General features: G+C 43.3%; 1 protein-coding gene across 1 annotated transcript in view; it reads left to right on the top strand.

Annotated features, from left to right (window-relative positions):
- plcb1l (phospholipase C beta 1-like) overlaps positions 1–25,858 on the top strand; it is a 76,423-nt gene that overhangs the window by 36,294 nt on the left and 14,271 nt on the right. The window contains exons 7-13 of the mRNA XM_077587163.1: positions 8,085–8,153; positions 19,457–19,597; positions 19,972–20,051; positions 21,345–21,398; positions 22,140–22,215; positions 23,011–23,111; positions 23,855–24,021. Coding sequence (XP_077443289.1) covers positions 8,085–8,153; positions 19,457–19,597; positions 19,972–20,051; positions 21,345–21,398; positions 22,140–22,215; positions 23,011–23,111; positions 23,855–24,021 — 688 coding nt within the window. The remainder of the gene's footprint in view (positions 1–8,084; positions 8,154–19,456; positions 19,598–19,971; positions 20,052–21,344; positions 21,399–22,139; positions 22,216–23,010; positions 23,112–23,854; positions 24,022–25,858) is intronic.

The raw sequence follows: 25,858 nt of genomic DNA, 5'->3' as shown, positions 1-25,858 counted from the left end.
CGTGTGGCCAGGCACTTATTGATATTGACCTTATATGTGTGTGGAACGTAACATTTTATTTCGTTTATTTATTGCCCGCCCACTTTAAGTGTTATGATAGCCAGGCAGGGCCATTGTTCTGACAAAGACTGCTTACATCTCTTGTGGATTGCATCAAGGAGCAGAAGCAAAATCTTGCGAGTAGGAAATGTTGACCCGACGCATCGTTACGTGGATGTGTCAAGCAAGTCCCGAGTCGAAAAATGTGATTACTCTTTGGCCAAAAAATAAAAAATAAACAGGGGGATTAGCAACTCTTGGCTGACTTCGGAGGGCTTTGTTTGCGCTTGACTCGTTCGTCTTTAAAGCTCAGAATTTCGATTAGGACCTTTTCCTTTGCTATTAAACAACTATACATGCTTGAACGCTCAATCAAATGTGAAAAGTAATGCAGGTGAAAAGGTGGAGAAACATGGTTTGCTTATTTCCTCTTACAAATGAGTATTAGAGTATTCTTGTCCAATGTTGATTTAAAGGACTTTGTACCGTTTTTACTTTCAGTTTAGAAGTGGTTAGGGTTTCAATGCAATAAGAGTCAATCTTCAACCAGCTATGCTCTTATTGGTGGAACTGTCAATGCTGTCAACTGGACAGTGTGATTAAGATTAGCCACACTTTTGTGTCACAACCTGGAAAAACTCAGACCGAGTAAGATGTCAATTGACTGAAAAGTCTGGAACTTAACTAATAACTTGTCTCTTTTGTTGGGATCGTTTGCTTGATGAGTCTTAGCATCCAAAATACAATTAAGACAGAGTTCTGTGGAAAATGTCATGAGTCAGGCAAAAGGCTCAGTGTGATCGGCCTTTTTTAAGTGCTGCCTCTGATTGCCCTGCAAGACTCTGCCAAAGTAGTAAAGAGGGTGATTAAGTATCTCATTGTCTCTTGGGCGCAGGTATTTATAACGCAGATGGCGGCCCATTTCTGGCTCGCTTATTAAAGTAAAGATGATCTCTGTCGGGTTGATTTGTGCCGTCAAAGGAAACGATTCGTTTTTACGCGACACAGCTGGTTTAGAAAAGCTTTTCTTACCCGCCCCAAACTTTACACAAAATAAAATTTAAGGAATGATGAGTCAACGTGAGTCAGGGTTTGAGCTGTGGTCAATGCTTTTTACCACCCTTGAATTTCTCACATGCCATCATGCCATTTTCAAAGGATCAGAATCGGGTAAAAAAAAACAATTGGCTGTAGTTAAACTGTAGTTATTTATTTTTATATATTGTACAAATTACATATTCAGTACAATACTATATATTTATATGTACACTAGTGAAACAAACATTGCAGGATTAAGAAAAAAATGCCCAGCAAGAACAAAAAAGTCAATAAAATCCCCAGAGAGCTCAATTCATCACACTTCATTATTTCATATATAAATTAAAATAATCCAGAGGTACATTGCAAAAAATAGTTATATACAGTACATTTCATGTTATTTATATTAACACTAGTAAAACTTAAAAGAAAAATGTTTATTTTGGCAGATCGAAAGCAAATCATTAAATCCCTTAGTGTATTTACTCTATTAGTTTTAATTACGGCCAATGTAATGTCAATATTAAGCTGCGCCCACTCGCAAAGTGACATTTAAAACTAGTTGCCATGACAGTCCACTTTTTTTTTTTTTTTGAGACAGCAAAGTAGTTCGCTAGGCAGGTGCTGTCTTCCCTCGGGCATCCCTTTCAAACAAAAAGCCTCCTTTTCACGTTTGCACTAAACTCATGACATGATAAACAGGGTTTACAAGGTTTAGCCAATTTATTACTGAGGGCCAATTACGATTGTGTGTTTACAGTTTGGGAGTTTTATCCCAATTTGGATTCCTTTCTTGGTCTACTTTATGTTAGTAGCTGAACGAATTAGCTGAATATGCTTTTGATGTTTTGTATTTTGCGTTACATGGCCATTCCTTTTCTTTGTTCGGATTGCCTTCCAACTGCAAAAGTGCGAGCTTCAAACATTAGCGGCGGCAAATTCCGTGCAAATTCCGTGACTTTTATTCACAGATGACCGAAGAACGACACTAAGGGGGGAGACAATGAGCTAACACTTAATGAAAAGAGACCTAGGCAAACCGGAGCTGTGCTACCTGCTGTGCTGCCTCATTCATTCTTTACCTCCAAAATGAAGGCCCATTCATGAGCAAATGCCCGGGAGTTTTCGGCAATTACCACGTTAATTGCACTCAGATGTCATTAAAAAAGACATAGTTTTGGATTGGAACTTTTAAATCATCTCGTATTCGGGAAATTTCTTGGTTGCAGTAGCAAGACAGACACAGAAGACATTGTAGACCTAGGTAAAAAAAAACTGGAGCCACACACAGGAAGTATGTGTTGTTAGAAGTGATTCATTGTAATCCCACTTTTACTTGTTGAACCATAGCAATATTACATACAATTTGGATTGCTTTTGTTAGGGTTATCATTATTATATATTTGCTTGCAATGAAGAACGCTTTGCTTATTTAGGAATATTAATCATTATATATTATATACTATATTTAGTGTTTAAATTGGAATGTTTCAGGCAGTTAAAACCACACTACGCCATTAATGCATTTATTGAAGTATTTTTAGCAATGTGCAGCAATAAATGTTGAATTCATATACGGCTAGACCAATCAGGGCTTAGTAGCAAACGGCTTCCACTTCAAGGCCCATTTGCTCGCCGGGCAATTAGCGAGGGACCTTTTTTGCTTTCCAACAATTTGCTATTGCTTCCTGGGCACGTCGGCAATGACCGGCGGCCGCTCAAGTGGGCGCTGGGAATGCAGAAAAAGGTCTTTAACTCCATCACGACGAGAGGAGTCGGATGTTGAGTAGTGAGTGGGATAGTAAGTAGGCATAATAACCAGGAGGCAAGTTGCTTTCTCCTTTGAGCTGCCTTGTTAATCATTTACTAACATTTTAGAAGGAACCGCATAGCTCGTGTTCACTCACATAACATCAGAAAGCAAGGCCTAAATATTAGGTACACCTTCTCACTTGCAACTCTTGTTTTTTTGTTCTTCCGCCATCATTTTGCAAACAGTGTTCCAATGGCGCCCTCTTCTTGGTTGTTTCTTCTTCGTTTCCACTTCGGGGACCAAGTGTGTCACAAATGTGGGTCACTTGCACATCCTCCCGCCTTTTCCTCGCTGAAGCGAATTGAATTTCAGCTTAGACTGATAAGAAAGTATCAAATTCAAGTAGCTGGAAAGCCGCTGAAGTCCAGCAAAAGAAGCTCCGGGCCAAATTGGAGGAATTTTTTGGACGCTTGGTGTATTTGCTGTATCAGAAACTGGCACGAGTGGGGGATGCAGAAGAGAATATCCTTTGTGTCGGGGAGATAAGGTGAGGGGAATCTGAGGCAAACAAGACAGACGAAGAATCGTCCAATTTTTTAACTGCTAGAAAGTACTTCCGCCGCATTTTCTTTGAAGCCATCGATTTTCTCTGGAAGGATGTCAGGTGAAATGATAACCAGCAAGAGGAGAGGAAACAAGAAAGGACCAAACAAAAGCTGAAGAGATTCGCCTGCGGAGAGCCAGTGATGAATGGATTTTTCAGGGCTGCCTGCTTCCTCCCGACATCAAAAGGCTCCGTGGATGCCGTCGGAGGTGGTGCCGGAGTTGGTGCCGGAGTTGGCCAAGTGGCGCTGCAGCGCTCTGCTCATCGCCTTGGGATGTTCACTTTACAGTCGAGATAGGGAAAGAAAAATTCATGTTAAAAAAAAAGAAATGCCTTTAAGCCATTGTCTCAATACCACAGGTACCGTTCTTCTTAAACCCGATGTTCGCTCCAGGGAAAACGACTTTCTGATTGAAGAGAAGCGAAGCCTGCCATTAAAATACTGTGTGAAGACTTTGAGAAGGTGTGGGTGTCAAACCCTCTCATCTTTGCTGGGGTACTTATTACGGAGATTTCCTTAGGGTTTAATTAACAGTAATGTGCCAGGTTCCTCCTTTGTCTAGGACATCAAAGAAGTGGCAACCAGTAACATTTCCGAATGAACAGAAATGGTTTCTGTTTGTGTTGTGTTTTGCGGAATGGTAGTTTTGTTAGGGATGTACGATTAACATGTTGTGGTCCTCCCAAAGTAGTCTGCTTCATTGGCACTGATAAGACTTGTTGTGTCTTTGACAGTTCCCTTTGAGTTTGTACCTTATTCGGGGCTAAAAAGGTACAATTAATTAAAGAGTCAAGGGCACCCAAGCCGAGTTTTTGAGGGTATTTAATCTACATTTAAGCAGTTTTCTTGCCTCCCCATCTAGTAGCCGTGCCCCATGTGTATCCATATTTGCATTCGCAAGGACTTGGAGAGGTCATCGCTCGGTTGCTCAAGTGTGACCAAGAAAAGGAGGCCCCGAAGGTGACCACAGAAGATAGAAGAGGAGACACTGAAAAGCGCAGCTGAACGCAAGAGAGGGGATTGTTGTACATGACAAGATGCGTACCGCCATCCAGATACGGCAAGATGAAGCTCAGCGAAAGAGGCAGGTGTCCACCGGGAGGACAGGTGAGCCATCAGGGAGTGGAAGGGATTGACGCCAAACAAGGCGGCTTGACGGACGGACGACTTAGCGGTTTTGCTTGCCCTTGTCATCCCGTACTGCTCTGCTATCTGTCAGACAGGAGTGCGCTCCTCTGGCTTCCACGGTCCCTCGGCGTACTCCTTCCGTCAAGCGTGGGAGCTTCAGTGAGTCTGTGCATGTGCGCTTTGTCCATTGGCCCGCAAAAACGCGGTTAGCAGACACTGACTGTCTACACTGCAGTCTGACAAAATAGTCACGCTGTAAACAAGTTGCACGCCTTTACTTACGTATAGCGTGAACTACCAATCCGTTTTACATAGATGTTTTTTATTTATTGATGAGCAGCGTTGATGATTTACTAAAATACAGATCCACATTAGTGGAATCGCCGCAATTGTTTTTCTTTAATGAACCCATCCAATCGGAGACTATAACAATGCTCTTACTTGATCTGGAAGCTTTCTCGAGAATCTATTGGTCAATTAAAAAAAAGTCTGAGCACCCACTTTGCAGTACTTGCGGTCCGCTACCAAATAGAGTTGTTTTGCAGTTTCTTCCTGCCGTCTTTTTTATCTGCACTTCAGCTGTTAACCAGTACTTGTTGGGCACCAAGAGCCACTATCAGCTTCAGACACACTCCTCCTACACTTTTGGCCTTTTTTTTCCTCACACTTTGCTTCACAATCTTGGCTGTCCTGCCATTCCTGGAAATTCCATGAAGATTGAGGTCCCATCAGGCTATTCGGAAACTAGCTCTCCTTGGACCGAGCCTTGATTCGACATAATCACCTTCATGGACTCTTGTAATCACCTTCATGGACTCTTTGTCTGGGCTTAACCATGAGCAGATGGAAGGATTTCCAGAGAGTATTTTGATAGGCATTGTACTTAGACATAAATGGTAGGCAGCTGGAAGATATCATTAACCATCGGTTTGAAATGAATGTTTAATTGTTCAATTCAAGGCTTCCCGCCAATTGCCGTCGCGATGCTTTGGTGTAAGCGCTACAAAGAAGTCATTGACAGAAGGCGGAGGGTGAAATATGACAAAGCTCATTAGCTCAGCATGCGGTGGCGACTGCACTTTATCTCGGAGGTCTTTTATCTCACCTCATTTCTCTTCTCCCCACTTGAGTCTCATGAAATATTCAATCTGCGGATGTAATGTGCAAATAATTCAATCGTCTGTCATCTTTGGGAATTTTGCAGAAAGGTCCTGCTGAATAAACTGGAGGTCCACGGCACTCCCACATGCCTGCCCACTCGAGACTTTGGCTGCACGTTGGTTTTTGTTTCATTTTTCCATGCAAAGACACGGCTGAGTTGAGAGGATGTGACTCGCCACCTGTTTTCTGCCAGTCAAGGGCCACTTCACAGGGCTTGATGCCTTCTGCTCGTATAATTTTAGGGAGCAGCCATTGTTAACTTCACAGATCTGTATGGACTGGAATCTCATCATACGGTGAGATGATAACGCAAAGCACCTCAGGCAAGGAATGAAAGCTTAGGAAGTGCAAACAGTCGGTAATAACATAAACAAATCAATAGAATGTGTATAGATCTTAAAGTTTAGCAAATCGTTCTCCAGATTTAAACCCTACGGAACATGCACTGCAAGACAATGCCCCAATGTACATCAAGTAAAATCTCAAAGTAGTTTAAGCAAGAACCAGAAGGTTACTTAAAACCAGTCTACTTGTGAAATGCTGAGTTTTAGAGTTAAATGGTCTGCTTATACTATTCGTTATATTAGCATTGACTTGTATATCTCGTCAAGAATTTACGATGCAAGTGTTGGGGATGAACTCAAATGTTTTCCATTAGAAAAGGCAGCATGTTGCAGATACATCAGGGCGACGGGCACACAGACAATATCGCCCGCGGCCGCTGCAGGTTAAGCACGCTCATTAATTTCTCTAGTTTCTCCCCCGCCGGTGCCGCTGCTCGCTTCTGGCTTCTCAGACGTGCCGTGTATGCTAAGAAGCTTCGGCTCGTCCTATTTTTATTTATTTATTTTTCGCCCGGCCGATCCGCTTTGAAAAGGCAGATTCCGTTTGGTGGATAATTTAAGTTGGAGACTGCTCTACTCGGATGTTAACAGACGACTTCAACATTCATAGCAAATTCCCTTAGATATAGGAGCAAAGTGCTTTCTTATCATTTTTGTGTTGTGTGACATATTTGGGGTACGCCGAGGCTTTAAACAAGCGGCAAGGCGGAAAACCAAAACATTCGGGAACATTATTTTTTATCATGCTTTTGTATATTGTATAAAAAGCACTGCATGGGAATTTGTATATATCATGGGTGTCTAAACTATGGTCCATGCGCCAACTGAGTTCAATATAGAAAACTGCATGAAGTGTAAATATAAATAGGTATATGTATATTTTGGAATAATTTTGAAAGATTATTTTGTTGCTTGTTGCCTTTTAACTTATTCACTTCAGTTATAGACATCAAATTCATCTCAACTTGGAAAGCTGGTATTGAGTCATCATGTCTAAACCAATGTGTGAATACATAAAATACATTTTAAAACAAAATATATATTTTTTAAATCTTAAAAGCAATCGTCTATTCAACAGAAAAAAGTGGAAGGACTTCAAGTTCTCCCCCTTGCGGCTCTGGGACAAAAAAGTTTGGACACCCCTGCCTGCTGGGAATGAATTTTTCTCCATGGAGAAGCATTGGCTACCACACCACAAGTCGTATAAACTAAGAGCCCCGCCACTTAGCGACATTTCCCCCGTTGCTCTATTAAAAAGAAGCAAATAAAAGCCTTTTGCTGTTTGCTCGTAAAAGCCTGGGACAAGCACGGGGCAGCAAATTAAGTGGCCTCGCTTAGCACAGAGCGAACTACCCAGTCAAAGGTTAGCGCCTACGCTGAAAACCTTGCGCTTTGAAGTCCCTCCGGAAGAACGCGGGGTGCCGAAAGCGGAACGGGTGGAGCGGCGGGTTGTTCTAGATGCGCCCCCAAGAACCTTCATCCGACAAGCAAGACCATGTCATAAGGGAACTTTAGCATTAAATAGTAATCCATCAGTTTATTGATCAACATGAACCCGGAAAGCTTCCTATTTGATCTTTTTTCCAATATTTGTACTCAAACGAGAAATAGAATCCATCTCCAGTGGGCAGCAGCGTATAGATTCGCCGATAATGATGGGAATCAAGTCGGCTTGCAATTTTCCGCCGCGAGTCGATATGATGCCGAGGTCTCAGATAAAGGATCCACGCGTATTAAGATATTAAAAAGGGAAAAACCAAATATTTGCTATACGTCTGTCATTTTTGTTTGAATTTCTGGAATTAACATGAAGTCGACAGGCGTAATTATCTTTCAAGGACCGCTCAAAATGATGTGGCAGGCCGGATCTGTTCCTCCACCAAAACCAAAAATCACTATTTTTGCCTGCTATTTCTGACTTGAGTGAAAAACCTTTCGCCGATTAAATACAGGATGCATGTTTGGATCATTCGACGCCTGCCGCTGACCGCCACCATGTTCTTTTCTTTCCCGCAGGAAACCGACTTGCTGGACATAGCATACATCAAAGACGCCCGCAATGGAAAATGCACCAAAACGCCAAAGGTAAGTGCATGATTGATAAGAACAGATTTATAAAAATATGTCTACATCAGACCGCATACACTTTGCGGCTTTGAGTGAGGGATTGTAAAGGCGATGACCTAGGAAAGCCATTAGCGGCAAATGGAGACGAGAGAGGCCGGCGGGTAAAGCAAGGAAGGTCGTTAGTTAGAATGGTATCCGCTAAAAATCAATTTGGTGCAAAAGTGGTAAAATATGTTAGGATTATGATGATAGATGTCCGATCACGTGGCTTTTTTTAACCCCCTGTTGTGAATGTAAATGAGTTCATCACTCGTAGACGTCCGGGTTTGCAGCGAATGAACGAACCAAATGATAATACTAGGGTAGAAAAAACGAAATGCACTTTCTAATTCATTAAGAAACATTGACTCATACATTTGGCCAAATGCGGAATTGAAATGAAGAAAATCAATATCCCCGCTCAACGCAAGCTTGGAAGAAAGACAGCGGTGGCCCGTCTTGGTTTTGATTCCCCCGTTTCTGTGTTGATTTGCGTGACCAAACAGGCCCAAGCCGACATGGCATCGCTCTCCAATTGGACGCGGTGACACTCTGCAGGCGGCGTGTAATCCAAGGCGGCTGCCTTTCGCCTGTTACCATCTGCTTTCCCCTTTTTTCCCCGTTGTCTTGTCCCAAAGTCGTCGGCCAGAGACACATATTGCCGTGTACAACATCGTATCGGCAGACCATCCAAATCTGGTGGTCCGGACTCAAAACTCCAATGCAAAAGAATGTCATCAGGACAACTCTATTCTAAAATCCATAGAGATGAGGCACTAATGAACAAGTGGCCACCCACCGACTAGATTGGCGGCTTGTCCTTTGCGCAACCAAGCGCATCTCCGAGTCAATCACAGATGAGCGGAGAGACACGGTACGGTGTATGTATTCTTTTTTTTCTTCTTCTCTTCATACCGACTGTCTGTGGTTATTTTTAGCGCTCGGGCGGCCGTCACTGGATGTTCCCTCTGTGGCTTGCTGCGGCTTTCTATTGGACATCTTGCCTTTGTGGCGGCGGCCAAGCGCTGCAAAGCCTCTTTCCGCCACTTTGCTTACTTTGTGATTAGCCCAAAAAGTCAAGGGCGTTACTGGAAGACACACCAAGTGGTGATTTTTGCTTCAGAAGAAGTCTCTTTCTTGAGGAAAATCAATGAAAATCACCTTTTTCAGTGCGACTTCCCAATACCTGTTAGAGTTAGAGCTCTTTGCTACCGATTGGAAATCACCCGGCGCATTTCAGCTCGCCGTTCCCCCGGGTCAGGATGAGGATTGACCGTTTGAAAAGTGTACTGTTGCGAGCTACAGGCAGTGTCGGCTTGCAGTTCGCCCCAGAAGACGGCTGCTAAATGCGGCTCGGCTCGTGTACGTCCAGCCCTGTAACAAGATCTGGATAAAGACCGACGAGAACTCGGATCCGAGTAGCCCACAATAGTAACTTAGAGCTGGGACTGCGATGACACAGGCCTGGCGAATGCTAGCGTCGTCATCATTGACACAACGTGAGTCAGAACCCAAACAAACGCTTACGGGATGTTGGAAGATCTCAAGAGTTTTTCGGATGTGGGAAAACATTGAGCACGGAAAATTCAAAAAGAAATAATCCGGACAAGGCCTAATGTCATCTCCTTGGAATCTTTGGCTCTTGTAATACTTTTTGTCAATAGTTCTAAAAATAAACCTGGACGATACATAGACTGGACTAGAAGTGGCATTTTTATAGGCAAGTTAGCAATAGCCAATTCCTTTGAAATATTATCCGGAGCAATTGAACTGTTATTTCTAAACAAGTTTTCTTTCATTTGTTAAGAATTGAAACATGTCTACTACTAGAGATGTCCCAGATCGAGTTGGACTATGTCATTTTCAGAGGAATTGGAATCAGGTTTTTCAAGAAAGTATTTAGCAAAATAAGCAAATATTTACTCTGTTCTTTGTAGTTGATCTGCCAAATGCAGCACTGCGACCTCATTTGCTTGACAAAACAAAACTCCCGCGGCAAATCCGGTCGCTCACAAGCATCCGTGGCCTTTGCGTGACCTCCTGGCAGTAAGCAACGGTGCCAATGAACGCAACTCAGGCTTGTCAATGTTCACTGGCGGTCACCAGAGTTTTTTTTTTGCCTGTCACTTGAAACGAGGTCCACAAACAACCCCCCTTGACTCATACCTCATATCAAAGCCCTCTGCAGGCTCTTTTTAGCTGCGCTATAATTTTCTCTTTACATCGTTTCCTGGGCGCAGGCTGATGCAAAAAAAACCATGCCCGGGGCGGGTGTATGTGCGTGTAGGTATGTGAGGAAAGATGATATCATAACTGTTGCTATTCTGGTATGCCTCGGTAGCGGTCGTTAAATGCGGGTAACAGTCACGAGCAAGAGGACGCGGGGATTAGCATCAAACCATTAAAGTGGTCCCGTGGCGACGCTGCTGTTTGTAGATTAGTGTCACCTGAGGAAAATATGTAAATTTGATTCGTGATTGAGGTTGCTCATTTGCAGAAAAGTTAAATTGCCCTATTTGGTGAATTTTGTCTGTTCGTTGTTTTTAGATCGAAGCAGTTTTGTACAATTGGTACCATTTTCAGCAGTTATTGACCTCCAGTGACCCCAACCTTTCATACTGTCCAGCTCATTCTCCTGTTACATGAAAAGATTGATTTCCAGAAAAGAACCCGTAGCCTCTCATGCCGCATCGGTAACGGGCCAACGAGCAGAGGTGGCTTCGAAAAGGTTGCCGTGATTGACCGGCCTCGGTTCTCTCCTTCGGTCAATGGCTCAGATGAATCCCGCACTCGTGCCATTAACGCGTGGCGAAGAATCGAAGGCGACGCTCCGTCAAACTACCTGGAATCGAGAGCGGCGTGATGGACGCAGATGCCTATGTTGGTGAAGAAAAAAAAGGTCTGAGGGAGCACAATGCTGCACCTGTTCTTTCTTCCCAATCGGAATGTCTCCAACAGACTGCTACTTTGTCTTTCAACTTCCTGAGAATCTCATCTTGCATCCAAAAGAAGGAAAGGAGGGATATTGCTTTTCCAAAAGCTCTCTTGAATCATCCGCCACGCGACGATTGATTCGTCTCGCTTTTCCGAAAGGCTTAGTTTAAATACGCCGAGCCTCATAAGTCGGGAAAAACACAAACAGCCCTCCGGATCGATTCCGAGGTCACCAAAGGGCAAACGTACAGATGCTGAATGAAGGTCAGAAAGTTTTGCAAAGTAGTCCACTTGCGGATTTTGGAAAAATAGCCGGTGAAATCCAATGTGACATTTTGTTTAACACAGCAAAGGTCGACGCAAGCAGACCATGATAGAAGCATCTTGGACAGGCTTAACCAAAATATGCAGCGTATTAAAAGTCAGCATTTTAGTTGCCTCCATTTGTCTTTGTCTTTCTTCCCCTGAGTTGGAAGCAACTGATTTTTTTTCCTGAAGGTGTCCTGGCCGATTTGCTGATCAGCACTCTTGTCCTCTTTCAACTTGATTAAAGAAACTCTTATCCGGAATAAAGGAGCACCTCTCCCATTTAGCAGGGTGCCAACCTTGCTCCGATGTCCTAATATGCACAATGATCTGTGCCAATGTCTATTTACTGGAGTCATTGCATTTCGCATGACTTGAAATCGTTCCTGGTTAAATTAGCCAGATTTGATCTTGAGACCTTCCCTCATCCTTATCTTTGCCGTTTGGATTTGGACCGGGTTCGTCATACCCAGACTCGGTCACCAGCCTACATTTGTTATAGACTCTCTCTACTTTAAGACAGACTTTTGGGTCTAATGATTTTAACTTTGGCTCTTTTCTACATTTCTTTACCTCAATACAATGTGAACTTCCAATCTTGTCTACATTTGCCAACAATCAATAGACCTTTAGACTACGTCGTAGTCCCTTTGCAGTCAGTCAGTTGACCCGGTTTGACCTGTTTGGGTGCTTTCATGCCGTTTTTGAGCATTTCATGCCGAAAGACATTTGGCTAATCGCCCCCACGACGACAGCGAATGACCCTTCCTGCACGTAAAGATCATTACACGCCGCTTCCGCGCAATCCATCGTTTTTGTTACCAGGGAAACCGCCGGTAGACGTACACAGGAGATAACGAGGGTACGGTGGCTTTTCTGCCTCTCTCTCTCTCTCTCTCTCTCTCTATCTTGTGCTGTAATTGGAGATAATTAAATGGATTCTCATAGCGATGAAGCGTTTTGAAGTTATTATCATTTGTTCTCTTCTACTTATTTTTTTGCCGCTCTAGCGAACGCGGATTGAATCTGTTTCATCAACATTCAAACTTCCTGCCTGATTAGCGAGGGAACACGTCTGCCGTCGGATACGCCGGGAAGCACATCAAAAAGTATTTTCCGGCGCTTGACATTGCTTTTTGTTCGGAAACAAAAAAAGAAAACAAAATACCCTAAAGTGACTCATCTCATTGATTGTAAAGTGTGAATCATTTTGACAACGTGAGAGCTAAAGGTGCAATGCTAATGATCGGCACTTTGGAGGTGATGCTCGCTCGCAGTTACGTAAGCCTTCTAGCAGCCAACTTTCCTTGACAATGTTCTGCGAAATTTTAATCGGTCCCTTTCAAATTTAACGCCCTCTTGTTATCATCCGTCTTTTCGTGATGGATACGCGGCGGATGGCTGAAATGATGGCCCAGCTCGTGGGATTTTTTTTTAATTGCCGCCACGTTCACACCACTTATCTATTAATCACGCAGGTGAGGCAAGCGGGGACACATGGCGAGCCGCCGGCGTGATCGTTTTCCGTGGACGCTGTGCGTGTCTTTGTATGTGCGTTTTACACCGCCCCCCCCTGCAGTAAGATATAAAGAGACAGACCACCTTTATGACCACCACAGGCTTAATTAGTTTTCGATGGGCAATCTCATGAGGGGATGGAAAAAGCAGATATGCCATTTTTTCCCTGCACTTTTTATTCCACTTGGTTTCCTCGAAGGAACTTGAAGGATGCTTGCTTTTGACTATTTGAGCACTATTTTTTTAAGCGCTGGCTAAAATCCCGCTATCACGAGGATTTACATATGAATTAAATGATGGAAACTTGTCAACAAGTAATAATAAATATATTGACAGGTCTCACACAGGTCCATAATAGTGGAACTGTGCAATAAAAATAATTTTTGGAACGGTCTACCTCTAAATAGGAGATGATCAAAGGCGTATGACTCGGAACAGTCGTCGAGACTCGTTGACATTATCGTGTGATAAAGCGTAATACAAAATTTAAAAAAGGATGTAAGGCCTTTTTTTAAAATTCAAATTTCGTTAACAACTGCTAATTGGCAATTTGTCACTTGATCATAAAGTTTTGGATCGATAAACGAGGATTTCTGATCCGTCTTTTCGTCTCTGAGCTCATCACTGGCTTGGCTTTGGGTGTTTCGCTCCATTTTTTTCAGCCTATCTCTCTTGACGAGCTTGCTAAAATGACTGGATGTCTTTGTGCCGCTTGGCTAGTCTCTCCGTCTATCAGTCTGCTCGCCAATCGGCCGTTTTGGTCATCAGTCTGAAGGTCGACTCTTCTTTTTCTCCATCAGTCGGTCGATCGATCTGTCGTATTTTTCTGTTAATTCTTCAATCGCTCTGCCCCAAACCTGCTTTTTCATTCAGTCTCTCATTCTGTTTCTTATCATTCTCCTCGACACACACGCCTCAAAGCAGACGAAGGTCTCTTTGGATCCATTTTCATCAGGAACGAGATGGTGGATCTCTCCCGTATCGTCAGTAAACGGCCTCGAGGTTCGTTTAAATTCACCGCCCTCCTTTGGCTCACCTTCTGTGACTCAAGCACGGGGGCAGATGGCGCAGGCATGTCCAAAACAGCAGGCCGTCTTCATCACGCAGTAGCTCATAATGGCTCATTGCTAACGACTAACTGCAGGAATAAACCCTCGCAATCGCCTCAAAGGGCAGGCTTAGCGAGGACCGTCCCATCTTTGCGCGTTGATTCGAAGGCCCAATTAAGTCTGAACGTGATCGTTTTGGCCGATTGTTCCAAACGTTGTCACATAAAAAATAAATTAAGGGAATCTAGCGGGAAGATGGTGTCTCAGCTCTCCAATTAGGGATGCGACAGCGATGAGGGCGATAAAACGCCTCCATCATGATGAACGGTCTTCACGTGGGATCGTTAGTTTATTTGTTATGACTCCGCTGTGGTTGGGTTGTCACGTGAAGGTAATAATGGAGGGCTGGTGATAAAATGGGAAAAATAGAGAAAGAGGACAGGAGCACAGACTTATGTTTGGGTTTTTTGCATGTGAAATAGAATATTATGGAGCATTTTCATTTGTTTTTCTTCTATATTACCTGTCTGGAAAACATGAGGGCACAGATGGTGGCAATACTTTACAGTACGCCCACATGAAGTGCATGATTGGTGCAAAAAATAAATGTGAAACAGTCAGACTGCAGGACTAAGCTTGGATATTTTAAGTCGATTGTTTGGATTGCTTTTGATTGTTTTTGATTGTGCCTAACAAAGCCATCGATTCATTTTTACGCTCCTGATTTGGCTGCAACCAGGCGTCTTAAAAAGTCTTAAATGTACTAATCTTGATCTTTTTCCAAAGCATATCATTTCATTTCTTATGTGTTAAATTGTTGTTTTGCATGAAATGATGTCTGCGAACTGATCTTAGCCCGCAGGCCCAATCAACGCCGTTCCATTTGGGTCACACGATAAAGCGGGAACATTTTGCGTCAGATTAGCCACAATGAATCAAAAGATTTGCTCATTGCGTCAGACTTCAGTCAGCCAAAATGGCCGTTCATTTCTCAACAAGACGTAACAGAACTTTGACGTAGCATAACATAACTTAAACTTAAACATAACTCCAACGATGCTTTATGTATAGTCCAAAAAGAACAATGGAACATTAAACTAGGTCCTCAAATCAACCCTAAAATGTCCTTACAGAGACTGTCGACATTTTATTTTTAGCCTCAAGTCTTGCCCTAGAGGCCAGCCTGGGGAAGTGTCCTCAATGGGCTCTGGGAGTAAATAATTGACAGACAGTGCAGCCCTCAAGCAGTAGATCTTGACCCTCTGGTGCTATCGTATGGAGACAAAATATGGATGTCTGCCCCAGTCAGTTCTTCCTATTTCCATGTGACCGTGTCCTGGTTTCCCGTCTGGTGCGTTTAGGACACTAAGCAGATTCCTGCGCTTGTGACGTTTTGCAATAATTTTCACCACAAGTGTCTGCTGTCCTTTTTTTTCCCTGTTTCTTTCAGTAGTAGGAGCTGACTAGCATCACGACTGTGTTACGTTATGTAATATTGTATAGTGACACTTGCGGATGTGCTTTAAATTGTCCACTTCCTCAAATACTGTCTTTACGACAATATTTTGTGGGAGCACATTACTCTGTTTACGTGTTTTTTTTAATGAAAACACGCAAAGATTCTTTCCTTTGAGCCAGCATTTTGTCAACGTCGCTGCCCCTTGAGTTAATGAGAACGCCGTAATTACTGTAGTTATGTACTACTCGCCGCTCAATGACGGAAAGTAAGTTCACTTTTTGGGCCAGATGGAAAATGGTGCGTCCTACTAGTTGGCGTTAATGTGGCCCGAGTTTGACAGCCTTGTTTTAAGTGGCCACCGTCACCTGCTTGACAGACAAATTGGGCTTCATCCAGCTCGAAAATTGATGCGGATGAGTCAGAGCGTGTGGGTGAGCCTGTGAGGAACGGAATACCAAGAACAAGCCGACACGGAGGAAATGCTTTTAAGCACAGATGAAATAATATCCCGTCAGCATTTTTCCGCTTTGTCTTCTTTACCGCTCTTCGCAATTCTTAACGCTGTCACATTTTTTGACAATGACACCATCGTTGGCGTTAATGTGGCTAAACTCAGTTTGTCCCACCTGTCTTATAGCATAGAAACCAAGAAGAAATCAAGCCCACCTTGGAAGAGGTAGCAGTGAGAATACTATCCTAATTGTTCCCAATCCCCCCTCCCCAAGCATCTGCCGCTTGATGAAATTCCGCAGCTTTTGGATTTGGCAGTGTCACGCGTCATTATGCAACCGCTTCGCTTGGAAGATGAAGTCTCGCCTTTTTTGCTTTGGGGGGATTTGGTAATGAGGTGCTGATGGTGGCTTGCAGGTAGAGAGCTTCCACCTCATCAAATGTGGTCTTTGCGCCCCCTTTCTGCCTCCTGGACTTTGCCTAAGGGCGATACGTATATGGCTTTTTGTTCATGTGCTATGAAACTTTATTTCAAACACAAGCACACACCAAAATGTCTCTATAACAGCATCAGGCCATTATTAGGCAAAATAGTGAGATGTTGGTTCTGATACGGAATCAAAGAGTGATGCATTCTGGAGCTGAGTAATGTAAAAATGTGGAAAATTTATTTTTCAAAAGGGTAGTTCGTTATTCAGCCGATATTTTGGTTAGGAATATTCCAATCAATTTATTACTGCCATTATTTTTTATTGCTGATGTTAAATACCCATCCGATACCTTTGTGAATGTGCTACAAAAACTCTGTTTCTTGACAATAACCTTTACATTTTTTTTCATTCTCCCAGTCCAAATACTTTTGCAATGGCCCCCGAAGAAGAGCAACCAAAGTGACACCTCTTCCCAGGTGTACGTTACCAAGGAAACCAACTTAATTACCAGTGGGTGTTTGCCTGCCAATCAGTGACCCGGCTAAGTAAATCCTCATCTTTAGTGGTTGCTAATCTGTTCCAGAGGAGCCCTTGGCTTCCTCTCTCTCTCTCCAGCGGAAAAAAAATTGGCCAACTGTGTTTTTTTTATTATTTGGAAATAACAACCATTTTGGCACATAAAACAAATGCTTTTCATTACACGGTCTCGAGTCCCTTGACCGTGCGGCCGGACTCGGAGGTAAGAAATAAAGCTGCGGAAACGGGGAGGAAATTGGCACGTTTTACTCGTATATGAGAAATGGACTTTTTCATGTGCGGTTATGCAATGAGCTGCAATAACACGGCACCAAAGGGGTCTTCATGAGCCCCCTCAACATAAAACTAGCCTTACCTTTGTTGAAGTCCCTATCAGGAAAAATAATGGGCGCTTCATAAACGGCATTTCCTCGACGGATTCATTAGAAAAATTAGCAATCCGTGGCGATCGCTATCCATCATTTGGATCTATATGCGTCTCGCAATGGCCTTGACCTTTGAACCGTCCTTGCGGCTGATTTACGAGAGCCCTCAATTCGTGCGTGGGGGAGGTTATTACAAGACCTTCCTTCCCACCTGTATTTTGTACATCCTTCCGATTTGTTTTTCCACAAATTTGTAGCACAAGCTGGCGGGAGACAGTTGCACTGAAAGGTTTCCATGCAATTAAATAGGCTGTTTGATCAGTGGAGAAGCTTTAAAGCTCAACTACACGCCCACGGCCAGCGAGGAAGAAAGAGGGGGCTGACGGCGGGGGCTTGATGCTCCCACAGCGAGGGCGTGAAGCGAAAGGTTTTTTAAGTTCCAGATTAGCATTAGCTCTGCTTCGCTACCGTAGACGTAGTTGGTGGATAATGCTGAAGGCTTTGTTGGGTATTGATCCAATGCCAATTATGCTTTGTTTTTCTTATTTATGGTCTGAATTTGTTTTATGTTTCACTTAATTAATTCTTTTCAGTTTCTGAATCAATGTTAAAAGAAACATTGGTATTAAGAGTGGAGTCTTTTTTATTATATGAGCAAATGGCTATTCGCAGCGGCCTCAAAACAGCATCTAGTTCGACCTTTATTAATCCCGGAGGTAGTTTCACGCCGTGGTTCCAACACAAATGAACCTCCCGATTGATTCATTGACGGATCTGTCCGTCCGATGTATCGCGGCGCACTAAGGCGCTCTCTCATTTCAGCTTAATGACCCGTGCCGTCCCTCCACTACCTCGTCGCAAATTGCATTTCACTCCCACGGCTTTTTACCAGTCCTTGACTTTACTCCAGATTTTTCTTCTGGTCACCCCCCTGCTACGAGCTAACTTGTCGCTAGGGATTTTAGCAAATTGAAAAGTAGCCTTCCCCCGCCTCTTCTTTTTTACAGCCCGATTGATGGTCTGAGAGACGGACCGGACCAACCCCCGGTCGTAAGAACGAAAAACGGAATAGGCTCGTCCTTAGAGCGCCGCCAAAAGGGGGCGACGTTCCGGACCAAGCCGTCCGAGTTTGATAGACGAGCGAGGCAACACACAAAGCTCTTTGTCTGATTTGTTGGGTTATCGGAACCGGTTGGCTTTCCCCGCTAAAGCCTCGGCGAGACCTTTTGTTGTTGTTAATTAAGCGACTGTTTTGTATGCCGGGCCGCAGAGCGAGAGAGAGTCTTATTCCGCCTCAGAGGTATTTTGTATTTCTCTAATAGGCTCTGCTGCACGCAGATGAGCTGTTTAAATGTATATTTGTTTTACCGCCTCCTCCTCAGACAATTACGTCCCCCGATGCGCGTCCCAGAGTCGATCCTGGCGAGCTGGAACGCCGCCAGGGTACCTTGTTTGTTTTGGGTTTTTTCTCACAGCGCATTGAACTTTGCTGAAATGGCTCCGCGTGTAAAATCAAGGGAGGTTAGGTCAAATGTATCGATTTGCTCTCTGGATTATTTTGGGCGCTAGAAACTAAGTGATGGCTCTTCAGCAAACACTTTATTTCAATACAATGAATGTATGTATAAAAGGCTTTATTTTGTCAATGGTTTCTGAGATGAAGCTTTATTTTTCACGGTAAGTAAGTGAATGATTTATTGTTAATGTCATACAACTGTAGAGAAATTTTAAAAATAATAATCAATGATGGATGTTTTTAGCGTATCAGGTTTAGTACAATTTGAGGTGTTTCAGGTGTTTCATTTTTTGAATCTTGTAATGTTATGGTACAAAAAAATGTCTATTCACAAAATGAGCAGTGTCCATAATGTATATCAGAAAAATCCATTCAAACACATTGTAATTTAAAGTGGAGTTCCTCAGGGAAGGATTTTAGGTCCACTTGTTTTATACTGTCATTTATTCCATGACGCAGATTCATCAATGTCATAAATTACGCCTGACCATCTTTTTTTCCCAATTGAAAATAGGAACATTTCCCACATCCTCAGCTCTGAAATGGCACCCCCATCACACTTCCACTTTTGCTTGTCTTAAAAGGGCAAAAGCAAAAGAACAACGCGGCCTGGTTACCCGCGTGACACCTCGCCGTTGCTCTTTTGGCGCCGCTTAACACCTTTTTGTCATCCCGTCCACTTTGTTCTGACACACGTTTGCCTCTCGTGTGTCGAAGGAGGCCAAGCTGCGCGAGCTGCTGGACGTCAGTACGCTGGCGGGGAAGATGGAGAACAGGATGCTGACGGTGGTGAGCGGCACCGACATGGTCAACGTCACGTACCTGAACTTCATGGCCTTCCAAGAGGAGACGGCAAAGGTAGATGGGAGAATAGCTGCATGGAGTATATGTTTATATGAGCCATTTTTATTTCCATCAAGCTTTTAATTCGAATACTAAATGTGCCGTACTTGCGGTTAAGTCTAAAAGTCAAATCTGAAAGTCAATGTTAGCTCTCACGCAAATGCTAGAACAACACTAGCACTTTCCTGCCTTGTCCGCTTCTATACAGTAAGAGTCCATAGCAAGTCACCATGGCAACAACGACAGCTCATTCCCCCAGCTAATCGGGTCCAAACTGTTGCTTTTGACGCACGACGTCAATTCTGCCAAGCCTTCTTTTTTTTCAGAACGGCGTGCATGACTTTATTGTTTTTTTCAGGATGCCCATGTGTGTGTTTTCTTTCCCTCAGGAATGGGCGGAGGAACTATTCAGCCTGGCTTCCAACCTGCTGGTGCAAAACATGTCCAGAGAGGCCTGCCTGGAAAAAGCGTAGGCCATCCCCACACACGCTTGCACGCACGCACGCACACTACCGGTCATAAATTACCCGCCCAACCCTCGCTCGACTCGCATCGCGTTGCGTCAAGCCGACAGCGACCCGGCCAATGACTCTAAAAGCCCGTCATCGTAAGCCGTCAGCGGCACGCCGTCGGATGCCTCGGCGAGAGTGACCTGAAATATGAATCCGCCAACAACATGCGGCTGTTTGTTGTTTATCTGACCAACCCGCCGTGCCCCCCTCCCTCCATAAAGCGGGCAAATTGACTTACGAGACAATAAAAGCGGCCATCGACCGCTGGTAGGCGGACTTCCATCGGCTTCTGTCCTCCGGCGTGGCGCTAATGTGTGCGAACAGAGCACGCTAACAATTTGCGTGTTGGGCTTTTGGTCCGCGGATTTTATTTATCATATGCAGCCAAAAATATTCTTTGAGTAATCATTTTAAAAGAGACATTTGTTTTTCAGACCGCACTTGTAATGTGCTATTTATGGGGGGGAAAACGGGTATAAATCATGAAAATGGGCCAACTTGTTGCTAGGCAGAATTTTTGGCACTGCCATTCAATGGGAAAAAAACATTTAAGACTATTGGATTTTTTAAATTAGTGCAACGTCAATGGGAAAACCACATATGATTGGGAAAAGATATGAATAATTAATAAAATATAAGAGAACTGTTGTTGATCTTTAAACTAAAAGTACAAATATATTTTTAAAAAAAATGTCAATGCTTTTCTTTCAGGACTTTATTTTGATTGGGTCGTTTTGGTTGCTATTGCTAGGGAGAATTTCTGCGACATAACCTTTTCAAAATGTAAATGTTCCTATTTTTAGAGGTATATTTATTATTATACATATTAAATTATATAATTATTTGCATGATGTTGCGTAAAACAACGTTTTCCTCTTTACAAATTTTACAATATATGCTTTTTTATTATTACGACACCGCCATCATGGACAATAAGCATCATTTAACAAGTCATGTTTACACAGTATCATTAACTCTAACTCTTTAATTAATATAAAATGCCAAAGAACATGTAGTGCAGAAGCACGAATGCAATGTGAGCGGTGAAAGTTGTGGATATTAATTATTAGCCAGCAGCCACTTAAGGCCACGGCTCCTGTTGCGTCTATTTATAGCATCGTCTCAGATTAGCCTAAACATGCCAAACCGGCGCGTAGCCGCCCGTGTTTATCTACCCTCGTCACCTGACACAATATTTCATCATCGTACGTTGAAGCAAGTTGTGCTTAGAATGCTTTTGTTGTTTGCAGATACACACGACTGAAGCTGCAGCTCAACCCTGAAGGTCGAATCCCGGTCAAGAAGTGAGACGCCTCTCTATCTCACTCTCGTTTTTTTACTTTTTTATTTCATTCCTCCTCGCACGCGGCCTTCATGCTAGCTGGCGCTTACGCGGGATATACGAGCGGCTCTAAAAGTGTGAAGGGAGCCCGGGTTTATACACTTCGGAGTGGAATGAGCCAATTAAATCAGAGCTTTAATTAAAAGTGGATTTACTAAGAGCACACTACTGCCTAAAGGTGAAAGGCAGGGGAGTCAATCTGGATACACCAGCTAAATTTGCCATTAAAAGGGAGCCTGGGCATGTCGATTTCCACATATGCTATTTAAGAATTCCCTCTCGCTGGAATAGCTAATGCTAACGCTATCACATATAAATGCCGCGACATCCTTGCTAGATTTTGAGTCGATATCTCTCATCGTAGAAGGGATCGTTGAGGCCAGAGCCTTCAGCAAGAACTTTGCCCTCTAAAAACCAAAACAGGGCATTGTTTGAAAATCAGAAATCACTCGTCTTTCTTGTGTTTTTCTGTAAAGCCGCCTCGGCTTTCACGAAAGGCGCAATGCAAACCCGAGTTTCAGCTGCTTGCATCTCTTATTTATGATGACAGTCTTTGAGTCTTGAAAAATTGGTCCAAATCCTTTGAAAAAGCTGATCTGAAAACCAATGGTGCTTAGTTATAATCTTATCATTTTCAGTTTTCTACTTGGAAATGTGTCTTTTTACAAAATTCCTTCATTTCCGGCCTTTGTCGTCCCCGCAGCATCTTCAGAATATTCTCGTCGGACCGCAAGCGGGTGGAGACGGCGTTGGAGAACTGCAACCTTCCCTCCGGCAGAGTGAGACGCCAAAACATTCGCAGTTTTCCCCCCACTTTGATGTCCTTGTCTCGCCTCGTTCTTGAGCCCCGTCGTCTGAGTCACCCTCGCTTGCGTGACACAAACTCACCCCGGGCAACTACATCGATGCAACGGCGTTATTTTTACCCCGGTCGCATGTCCCTTGCACCCACTCGCGCCTTCACCAGGGGAACGACCCTCCCGTTAGCCGTCATTTCAACATACATTTTCGCGACAAACACGTTAAATAAACGAGGAAATTTTCATTGACGAGGATAATGTTGTCGATGGAGTCGTTGCGTGGTAAAAGGAAACGAATACAAACATGGAGAATACAATGTGTGTATGTAGAGTGAGTAGAAGCTAATTAGCACAAGGAGAGGCAAACGTGTTGCCTCCGTGAAAGTCCGCGGGGATTCGCGCCTGTTCCCGCGGGCTCGTAATTACAGCTAAATGCTACGCCTGTTAATCCCTAAAACACACACACACACGGTGAGTCATTCACCTGCGTATCAGCGTAATGATCACTGTGGAACAGGTAATGGGAGGTAACGCCCGTTTGTAATGTGGATTTGAACACATTAAAAATGGCATATTTTGGGTTGCTTTTGGAGCTTTTGCTTACTAAGGCACACACAAAGTTTCTGAAGAGATAGTTTATTCGTAGACTGTGAGAAAATATTACACATTAGTAACTAATAGCTAGCTTGATATTGAGGGAAAAAACATTCCAACCAATGAATATCCCATTTGAGTCGTTTTATTGACATTTTTTATTCTTTCCCCAACTTTTAGAACGACTCCATCCCGCAAGAAGATTTCACAGCAGAGGTCTACAACCTCTTTCTCAGCAACATCTGTGCCCGACCAGAACTGGACCACATCTTCTCTGACGTGTAGGAAGTTCCGCTTTTTATTAAAAAAACATCTTTTATTAATCCAGTTGTGCCTTCGCCTTGGTAACCTTAGAATAAAAAAAAGAGAGAGAAAAGGGTTATCAATGGCATCGGTAGATGGTGTGGGAGAAAGGGCAAGTCTATTTAGAGACGCAAAAAGGGGCGATTCATTGTCCCGTTTCTCTTTTCATGACGATTGAATTGCAACATACACACACGCACACACACAAAAGCTTTTAAAGTGAAATCTAGCACCTCGTTCAGCCGGAACAACCTTTAATTATTTTCCCGATCTGGTAATTGGTGGATGTTTGTTCAGCACTAAGATCAGGAAATAACAAGGATGATAATATTTATTGCTTTGGACTTTGGACTAAATCTCCGTTCTTTGGTTGCTCCAATTTGGAGAAAGAATTGTATTGATTTTCAATTCAAATGAAATTGGCTGCTAGAAACAACCTGAAAACGAGTCTCTGTCGAGGAGACTCCCACGATTCATTCATTATGCTTCTTAACCGCTTATCCTCACGGGGGTGCCGCAGCCCATAACAACGTACCCAGCCAGTCGCAAGATAGGTTTGGTTGGATGTATATCATTTGAATTGTTTGTTTGTCGTCTGAGGGCGTCCAACCAATCAAAATCCTTTCGTCTGGACTTTTTTGATCTTCCTAATTTGTGACCTTACTATCTTCTGGAATTAAGTCTGGACATTCATTGAACTTTGAACTTCTTGTTCCGTCAGGGGTGCAAAGAGTCGTCCGTACATGAGCGTGGAGCAGATGACCGACTTCATCAACAACAAGCAGCGAGACCCCCGACTCAATGAGATCCTGTACCCGCCCCTCAAGGCCGAGCAGGTCCAGCAGCTCCTGGACAAATACGAACCCAACGCCGCACTCGCGCAGAACGGTCAGTGTCACCTTCTGGGATATACTCTACCATTTATTAGGTGGACAACATTTATTGGGACATGCCTCGTCGACAATTGTTTACTAATGGTCAAATTTATCGGGATGTACAGAAGAGTTTTAGGGCCACTGAAGAAAATAAAAAGCTAAAACAAAGATTCATTTTGACCCTACATATAATTTATTATACCGAATGACACATTTTAAATCTTTTTTCATATATAAAGCACACTGGATTATAAGGCGCCCTGTCTATTTTGGAGAAAATTTAAGACTTTTAAGTGCGCCTTATAGTCGTGAAAATACAGTATTTGACATATTTGTGATATTTTCTTCCCTGATGTATCGTAAAAATATGAGAGAAATTCTTTTTTTCTGGAGAGACTGAATTTGACGTTTTCTGTTAATGGTGGTTTGGGCTTTAAATTTTGAAATGATCCATCCAATTATCAAATTTATCATCCATTTTTTTCTGGCATATTTAATTTCATGATTATTCATTTGATAGGGTCAGACTTTTTGGGGGAGACCCTAGTCCTTTTCCGTGGGGATAAAACTCATCACTACAGTACTTTAGCTTCCATTGAGAGAACAACTCCACTTTTTTATAGTATTTCACTGCCTTTACGTTTAATGTCCTGGCTAGTATTTTTGTATATTTTGGGGTAGCAGCTGGAGGCTGCCAAGAACAAGCAATGTTTGCGACTCATGTTTACAAGATCAGGACCAACAGATGTGAACCCCCGCTTGGTAAAGAGCGCCGATGAGTTGAAGCATGAGCTAGAAATACGATGAAGAGCACGCCAACCCGACCCGCTTTTTATGGCTTTAAAAAATTGAACACCCAAAGTGACGTGCCGGGCGAATAATTCATGAACGAGCGGCTAGATGGACGAGCCGCAGCCAATGGAGAATGACTCTCAAGTCGTCCCGGGTGTCAGCCTCGGCCGGCGCAAGTAAGCGAGTTCCTCCGCCTCCGAGGTCGAGGCTTCACAACAATCTGTTCGAATCTGCTCGTTAATGGAGTCCAACACTGGATGAATTTGGATGAATGGATTCATGGTGGATACATTGTAAAATAGCTTTTTGTATTCATTCGCCGAGATAGGCAATCGAGTTTGCCTAATAAATGAGCTCTCGTCATTTCTAAAGCGCATTCAAACAAGCGTGTTATTGAAATGTAATCACTGTTGTGTGTTTACTCCTTGGAAGCTCGTCCTTCCTTGTCTTGGTGACGCCACCCCCAAACCCCTCGGGTGAGGTATTTATTCCGCCGGAAGGGAAATGCTGCCATCTGGTCAGCCGTATGCCCCACTTCTAAATCACTCAAGGGCACTTCTGTAAAATGTAACTCTCTTATCAGATTTGGCTTCCAGAGATTTTTTTTTTCCAGATCGAAACGTGCAGTTTTTCTATGGTTGCCTCCATTTGTGACAATCTCATCACGCTAAAGAAGCATTTTCTGAGGTCAAGCAAAATATGACAGGACGATGGCATTTTAGTCTTAAAATGTGCTGTATTCGATTCAGTCGTTTGAGTCAAAGTGCTCGAATTGAACGTCGCTTTCCTCTCGGAGGATCCGATGTTAGCGTTCTATCATTTCCTCGCTTTTCAACGTTGATTTCATGTGGCAATAATGGTCTCTTAGCAGCTCTTTAAATGACTCGGATGTATGCTAACGTTGTTAAAAGAGGAACAAGACACCACCAGAGTGTCGTCTTTGTCATTGAGAGAATGGCTTTATTGAAATGGAACTTAGCCGATACTCAGCATATATAAATGGGTTTGATGGATTATGAATGTTTTTTTTTAAATTCAGCCCCTGACGACAAATTTCA

Source organism: Stigmatopora argus, chromosome 19 (genome assembly GCF_051989625.1).
Source record: "Stigmatopora argus isolate UIUO_Sarg chromosome 19, RoL_Sarg_1.0, whole genome shotgun sequence".
Classification (NCBI taxonomy): domain Eukaryota; kingdom Metazoa; phylum Chordata; class Actinopteri; order Syngnathiformes; family Syngnathidae; genus Stigmatopora; species Stigmatopora argus.
The sequence above is the reverse complement of the archived record's forward strand: the minus strand, read 5'-3'. Positions and strand labels throughout refer to the sequence as shown.